Source organism: Schistocerca nitens, chromosome 11 (assembly GCF_023898315.1).
Source record: "Schistocerca nitens isolate TAMUIC-IGC-003100 chromosome 11, iqSchNite1.1, whole genome shotgun sequence".
In the NCBI taxonomy this organism is placed as follows: domain Eukaryota; kingdom Metazoa; phylum Arthropoda; class Insecta; order Orthoptera; family Acrididae; genus Schistocerca; species Schistocerca nitens.
Genome location: NC_064624.1, coordinates 125,515,023 through 125,523,554, shown reverse-complemented (window position 1 = coordinate 125,523,554; position 8,532 = coordinate 125,515,023). Strand labels below are relative to the sequence as shown.

The following is an 8,532-nucleotide window of genomic DNA, read 5'->3' as shown; positions in this document are numbered from 1 at the left end:
CACCGTGTATATTAAAATGACGTAAGTATCCGAACTGCAAACAGAAAAGAGAAAAAATAACGACGGGAAAGAGACTCGATCGAGCGCGAGTGATCACGATTCTTCTGCACTTTATGTGCTTTACCCTTCACAGAAATAATCGTAGAACACCTTTCTTTCAAACCAAAAGCCTTCCGCCATAAGTTGTAGCACTTTGCCCCAGAACCACCACATTGCACATGCTTACTTCAGCACATTAAGCAAGTTTGGAAAACTTCAAAGTCTATTTTCTTGAGAATTTTTGAGAGTTGCATCGAACTGCTTCGGGAGAGGTGTGTTTGAGTTCTGAACTTCACGTTGAGAAATATAAAAAATTGTAAAGGTCTGTTATCAGTGTGGTCCCCTTATTTATCTAACATTCGTTTGGATAATGCTTTATGTAAGAAAACGTTCAAATGTGTGTGAAATCTTATGGGACTTAACTGCTGAGGTCATCAGTCCCTAAGCTTACACACTACTTAAGCTAAATTATCCTAAGGACAAACACACACACCCATGCCCGAGGGAGGACTCGAACCTCCGCTGGGATCAGCCGCACAGTCCATAACTGCAGCACCTTAGACTTTATGTAAGACTCCATGTCTTTATGTTGCGCAAATCTGCACTCTATTTCAAAAGTCAGTGGCTTCATTACGGTATGCACATTTTTTATTTTTAACCAATTGGAGTCACACATTTACTCAACAATTAGTGTGTGAAACTGCAGTACTTACACATTGTTACAAGGAGGGACAGTTTATTGAAACGTATATCAAAGGCCATTGTTGTAGAATTTATATAACAATGTTGTCACTGTTGCCAATGTTGCTACTGTGGTGTATACTTTACACCACATGTGTGCTTACATGTTAAACAGGGTGTTACAAAAAGGTACGGCCAAACTTTCAGGAAACATTCCTCACACACAAATAAAGAAAAGATGTTATGTAGACATGTGACCTGAAACGCTTAATTTCCACGTTAGAGCTCATTTTAGTTTCGTCAGTATGTACTGTACTTCCTCGATTCACCGCCAGTTCGCCCAATTGAAGGAAGGTAATGTTGACTTCGGTGCTCGTGTTGACATGCGACTCATTGCTCTACGGTACTAGCATCAAGCACATCAGTACGTAGCATCAACAGGTTAGTGTTCATTACGAACGTGGTTTTGCAGTCAGTGCAATGTTTACAAATGCGGAATTGACAGATGTCCATTTGATGTATTCATTAGCACGGGGCAATAGCCGTGGCGCGGTACGTTTGTATCGAGACAGATTTCCAGAACGAAGATGTCCCGACAGGAAGACGTTCGAAGCAATTGATCGGCGTCTTAGGGAGCACGGAACATTCCAGCCTATGACTCGCGACTGAGGAAGACCTAGAACGACGAGGACACCTGCAATGGACGAGGCAATTCTTCGTGCAGTTGACGATAACCCTAATGTCAGCGTCAGAGAAGTTGCTGCTGTACAAGGTAACGTTGACCACGCCACTGTATGGAGAGTGCTACGGGAGAACCAGTTGTTTCCGTACCGTGTACAGCATGTGCAGGCACTATCAGCAGCTGATTGGCCTCCACGGGTACACATCTGCGAATGGTTCATCCGACAATGTGTCAATCCTCATTTCAGTGCAAATGTTCTCTTTACGGATGAGGCTTCATTCCAACGTGATCAAATTGTAAATTTTCACAATCAACATGTGTGGGCTGACGAGAATCCGCACGCAATTGTGCAATGACATCATCAACACAGATTTTCTGTGAACGTTTGGGCAGGCACTGTTGGTGATGTCTCGATTGGGCCCCATGTTCTTCCACCTACGCTCAATGGAGCACGTTATCACGATTTCGTACGGATACTCTACCTGTGCTGCTAGAACACGTGCCTTTACAAGTACGACACAACATGTGGTTCGTGCACGATGGAGCTCCTGCACATTTCAGTCGAAGTGTTCGTACGCTTCTCAACAACAGATTCGGTGACCGACGGATTGGTAGAGGCGGACCAATTCCGTGGCCTCCACGCTCTCCTGACCTCAACCCTCTCGACTTTCATTTATGGGGGCATTTGAAAGCTCTTGTCTCCGCAACCCCGGTACCAAATGTAGAGACTCTTCGTGCTCGTATTGTGGACGGCTGTGATACAATACGCCATTCTCCAGGGCTGCATCAGCGCATCAGGGATTCCGTGCGACAGAGGGTGGATGCATACATCCTCGCTAACGGAGGACATTTTGAACATTTCCTGTAACAAAGTGTTTGAAGTCACGCTGATACATCCTGTTGCTGTGTGTTTCCATTCCATGATTAATGTGATTTGAAGAGAAGTAATAAAATGAGCTCTAACATGGAAAGTAAGCGTTTCTGGACACATGTCCACAAAACATATTTTCTTTCTTTGTGTGTGAGGAATGTTTCCAGAAAGTTTGGCCTTACCTTTTTGTAACAACCTGAATATAGGTAATACTACTAAGCTCTGCCAACCATCTGAAACATAGCCATTTCTCTGGAGTGGATATATAATCTTTGTTGTCATTTTAAGAATTCCCATGAACACAGCCTGTTCGTAGTTGGCACGCCTGACCACCTGTTGCAGGCATGTGCGTGTCAGTGGGCCCGGGATTCCCCAGCCTGGGCCCTGGGGTTCCCCCGGCGGCCATGTCTGCGCCGGCCGCGTCGCCCGCTGCTGCCTGCCTCGACGTGCCGGGGGCGGACAGCGGGGGTGGGGGCGAGCCTCCGCCCCCAGGACAGGCCCCCGATAAGGCGTCCGGCGCCGGCGTCACCACTGTCACCTCCTTTGTTGGCAGCAGCCGCAGACACCGCCTCGTCCGGTCGCAGGTGAGCATTCAACAATACCCAACATCTGTTGTTGATAATTCTTCCGGGTTATATGGCCATGGTCCATGGAATTCTTCAATTCCTAACGTTTCGTCCAATACTACGTTGGCTCAGCAGGACCAGCCATACGAGGATGGACCACGGCCATATAACCTGGAAGAATCATCAACAACAGTACCATCTGGTCGTGAAAGCCTTCATTGTATGAATACCCAACATCTGTTTACTTAATTATTATTGCTTACAATCCCGACCCCCGACACTTCAAACCAAATTCAGGTCTTATTTCTAACAGCCGCAGTACCTTATATGCAACTGTAACCAGACATTCACCTCAAGATTTGTAATGTAGTCTGAACATATTCAATAATGGGTAAAATTAAGTACTAAAAAACCTAAGAAAAAGATGCTTGATCGATCTGTCTGAAATTTTTAATATTTTTGTTTGAGTCGTCAATCTGCTGACTGGTTTGTTGCAGACCATTACAAATTCCTCTCCGTTGCCAACCTGTTCATCTCACAGTACCACTTGCAAACTATGTGCTCAACTATTTGCTAGATGTATTCCAATCTCTGTTTTCCTCTTCAATTTTTATCCTGTACAGCTCCCTATAGTACTGTGCAAGTTATTTCCTGGTATCTTAACAGAAGTTCTATCATACTGTCTTCTGAGTGTTTTCCATGCACACCATTCCTCGCCGATTCTCCTCCTCATTCCTTACCTTATCAGTGCACCTAATTTTACATCTACATCTACACGGATACTCTGCAAATCACATTTAAGTGCCTGGCAGAGGGTTCATTGATCCACCTTCACAATTATTATTCCAATTTCGTTTAGCGGGCGGAAAGAATGAACATCTGTATCTTTCCGTACGAGCTCTGATTTACCTTATTTTATCTTCATGATCGTTCCTCCCTATGTAAATCGGTGTCAACAAAATATTTTCGCATTCGGGGGTGAAAGTTGGTGATTGGAATTTCTTGTGGACATTCCATCGCAACGAAAAACGCCTTTCTTTTAACGATGTCCATCCCAAATCCTGTATCATTTCAGTGACACTCTCTCCCATATTTTGCTATAGTACAAAACGTGCTGCCTTTCTTTGAACTTTGTCGATGTACTCTGACAGTCCTATTTGGTAAGTATCCCACACAGCGCAGCAGTATTCTAAAAGAGGACGGACAAGCGTAGTGTAGGCAGTCTCCTTAGTAGGTCTGTCACATTTTCTAAGTGTCCTGCCAATAAAACGCAGTCTTTGGTTAGCCTTCCCCACAACATTTTCTATGTGTTCCTTCCAATTAATTTTCAACATTCTTCTGTAGTACCACATCTCAAATGCTTCGAGTCTTTTCCAGTTTTCCAGGAGACCATGTCTTACTGCCATACAATGCTATGCTTCAAATGTACACTGCCAGAAAATTCTTCATCAGATTAAGGCATATCTTTGATGCTAGTAGACTTCTCTTGACCAACAATGCCCTTTTTGCCAGTGCTAGTCTGCCTTTTATGTCGTCTGAGATCCATACATCATGTCCAGGTAGCAGAATTCCTCCCCAGTTGCGATGTTAAGTTTCCTGCTGTTCTCATTTCTGCTACTTCTCATTAGAGATGGGCAAAACTGTTCTTTTCAGAGATTGGATCAGAACTGTTCACTCCCTGAAATGAATTAGCTCTTTTTCATGACTCACCACTCATTTACAATAGAAAATAAATGGAAGGCACATTGCCCTTTAAACTTGGTTTATTCCAGTACTATACGTGTATTTTGATCTTATTTGATCCTATTTTGAAGTAACACAGATAATGAGTAAGAATTTTGTATTGTTTATTGAAATTTCCACGATATGACAAAGTTTTTGATTATTGATTTATTTTGCACTATCGTGGTTTTTTGGGTGATCGGAAAATGTTGTAACTTGAGATTTACATTAACAATATATTTGGCTATAATGTATTAAAATTTCATTAACCTCATACAAATACATCGCAAGCCATATATTTTTAAAGTGAACGTTTCCTTCCGAAGACGCCTAAAATCGCAAAATCCGTACCAGAATAAGAAAAAAAATATAAATTTGACTGTAAAACGAAAGTGCTGCATATAGCCTTACGCAGAATAAAACAAGGAAAATATTGGTGTATCACATTTTGCGATACGTTTATCGGTTCGCTCGTAATTAAAGCGTAAATTCGAGTGTCCATAATAAAAATCCTATAGTAAGAGGAGTCATCAGGAACCTAATCTAATCAGTTTAACCAAATAAAAATAAAATAAAAACAATTGATGTATACATAACATAATAATGTAATATACATAGCGGTATTACTACGAAGAACAATATCCAGTAGGGACGAACTCCGATGCAGAGGCGCTGAGTCGAGCAGGTCGAGCTGCGAGCTGTATTGCTGCATGAGCTGAGACCGCAGAGACCAGAGTGACACCTGAGTCGCTTTGCTCAACGCTCTGGCTAGAGTCGAGACGGTGGGGTGAGCGTTGAGCGGGCAAGTTCCGAGGGTGGGGGAAGCGGTGAACTCACCCGCTCCGAGACAAATCGTCCGCTCTCTTGCGAGTAGGTTGTTGCAAGTAGTTCCAATGTTATCCGCTAGGTGGCTCTCTGTCCTGTTGCTCGCATCAACTGCCCAGAGGGCAGGACGTGCGACTGAAACGATCGCCGACAGAGCGCGATGCTAAGTTAAGCTGCGCCAGACACTGCGCGCGGCAGAGGACGCACAGAGACGGCACGGCATATTTGAAACACAAAATCCAATGGGGCACTGCACAATGCAGGCAGCCAAGGTAGAAGCAGGGCAGAGGCCGGCGCTGGCTGTGTTGTGTGGCGTGCAGCGTGCTCTGACCAGCAGAGGCCCCGCTGATATGTTCCGCTGATATGTTCCGTCTCTCTCTCTCTCTCTCTCTCTGCTGTGGGAAACGTTTGGAGCTACCGTTCTTTTTTTCAGAATCACTGATTGTTCACTCCTTTGAAAGATTCAACTCTATGAATTAGTTCAAGAGCGGATACCCCATCTCTACTTCTCATTACTTTCGCCTTTCTTCAGTTTACTATCAGTCAGTATTCTGTACTAATTAGACTTCATTACAATCAGCAGCTCGTATAATTCTTCAATCAGGATAGCAACATCATCAGCGAATCATATCACTGATATCCTTTCACCTTGATTTTAATTCCACTCGTGAACCTTTCTTTTTTTTCCATCATTGCTGCTTCGATGTACAGATTGAACAGTAGGGGCGCCCTTTTTAATCGGAGCAGTTGTTTCTTGGTCTTCCACTCTTATTATTCCCTCTTGGCTCTGGTACCTATAGGTTACCGCTGCTTATCTCACGATTTTGAATACCTTGCACCATTTGACACTGTCAGATGCTTCTTCCAGGTCGACAGATCCTACGAATGCATCTAGATTTTTCTTTAGCCTTGCTTCTATTATCAACCACATTGTCAGAGCTGCCTCTCTGGAGCCTTTACCTTTCCTAATCTCAAACTGATCATTATCTAATACATCCTCAATTTTCTGTTCCATTCTCCTGTACATTACTCTTGTCAGCAGCTTGGATGCATGAACTGTTAAGATGACTGCGCAGTAACTCCCGCACTTGTAGACTCTCAGCTACTGTATGTCCACATGCATCACTGGGGATAGATTTCAGGGAGGCACATTGGCCCCTGATCGAATCCACCTGGTAAATTACGAGTATTACATATGACTTAGGCAGTACAGGCTGGTACGCATGTCCTTCCGTAGTTATATGATGGTGAAAATTTTGAAAAACGTTCTCACACTGTTGCAGTGGTGCGGTAGCTAGACGGATGGGATACAGAAACTCCAACCGAGCGAGGTGGCGCAGTGCTTAGCACACTGGACTCGCATTCGGGAGGACGACGGTTCAATCCCGTCTCCAGCCATCCTGATTTAGGTTTTCCGTGATTTCCCTAAATCGTTGCAGGCAAATGCCGGGATGGTTCCTTTGAAAGGGCACGGCCGATTTCCTTCCCAATCCTTCCCTAACCCGAGCTTGCGCTCCGTCTCTAATGACCTCGTTGTCGACGGGACGTTAAACACTAACCACCAGCACCACTACAGAAACTCCAACCCAGTGGGAAGGAGGTTGAGCTGGAGGGCTGGTGGTGGGAAGTGCATCTGGCGACCCTGTACCACCAACATCGCCAAACTCAGACAAACCTGCTGCCCCCTTGAAGACATGGGATACGGTTAGGGAAGAAAGAAAGCTAAATTGTTTGTCACCTAAACTACCATTGCAAAAATTGGTTTACCGGCAGTTGCTAATATTAACCATTGTAGCACCTCAGAGCCAGGCAAGTAGTATGCCTTAGGAAGACCCTCTTGTGGAATTCTATGTCTGTAACCTACGCTAGCATTACTTAAGTCTACATGGTAGAGTCCCCAGCTGCTGGGGGAAAGAATGCTAATTGTCTAGAACTGAAGTTGGAGCAATCCCATACCATGCGCAAGCAAACCCAACACACCAGCCTTCAGCCCTGTGGTGGGGCCAACCGATGTGCAACCACTGTCATCTGCAGAACCAGTGGGACTTTATAATGGATCCACCACAGAAAAAATCCAGCAGCCTGCCCTTGCAGGAAGAACCGCGTAGGTCACACACGAGTTCACATTCTTCCTGCTGATTCTGCCACTGGTTTTTGCTTGCGGTCATCCTCTGTGTAGGGACTAATTTCGATATCGGTGAATCCTCGGTGATATTCACTGCACAGTATGTGCCTCACACTATCATGTACTGTCGAGTTTTCCCTTGCCATGCCTTTATCTGTTACTTAGTTCACCAGTGGTCTTTGCTTCCAACAATATCATATAGTATATTATTTACCCTTACTTGAGTTCGCAGATCTTGATATGCTGGGCACTCTGGTAGGATATGATGCGGTGCACCAATGTCGCCACATGCACATACATTTGTCAGACTTTTTCGTACTCTGTATAAATATTTCATAGTATGACCCATGACTCTGTTTGGCCCATGACTCCTTAAACGGTGAATCGTTTCTCTAGATGGATGTACATGGCTCATAAGCAGTCTCTCCTTTGAAACTTCCTGGCAGATTAAAACTGTGTGCCGGACCGAGACTCGAACTCGGGACCTTTGTCTTTCGCGGGCAAGTGCTCTACCGTCTGAGCTACCCAAGCACGACTCACGCCCCGTCCTCACAGCTTTAATTCCGCCAGTACCTCGACTCCTACATTCCAAACTTTACAGAAGCTGTCCTGCGTACCTTGCAGTACTAGCACTCCTGAAAGAAAGGATATTGCGGAGACATGGCTTAGCCACAGTCTTGGGGATGTTTCTAGAATGAGATTTTCATTCTGCAATGGTGCTGATATGAAATTTCGTGGCTGATCAAAGTGTGTTCCAACAGGGACTCGAATTTGGGACCTTTACCTTTGACAGGCAAGTGCTCTACCTACCGAGCTACTCAGCGACTCACAACCAGGCCTGACAGCTGCATTTCTGCCAATAACTCATCTTGCCTTCCAAACAGCAGAGTGATAGGTCATTCTCAAAATAAACCCCAAGCTTTGGCTAAACCGTGTCTCCGCGATATCTGTTCTTCCAGGAGTGCTAGTCTTGCATGTACCGCAGGAGAGCTTCTGTGAAGTTTGGAAGGTAAGATACGAG

The 8,532-nt window shown here is 44.7% G+C and overlaps 1 protein-coding gene across 1 annotated transcript in view; it reads left to right on the top strand.

Annotated features, from left to right (window-relative positions):
* The first annotated feature begins 2,617 nt into the window (after positions 1-2,617).
* Positions 2,618-8,532, top strand: part of LOC126212700 (pleckstrin homology domain-containing family G member 5) — an 870,566-nt gene continuing 864,651 nt past the window's right edge. The window contains exon 1 of the mRNA XM_049940115.1: positions 2,618-2,857. Coding sequence (XP_049796072.1) covers positions 2,618-2,857 — 240 coding nt within the window. The remainder of the gene's footprint in view (positions 2,858-8,532) is intronic.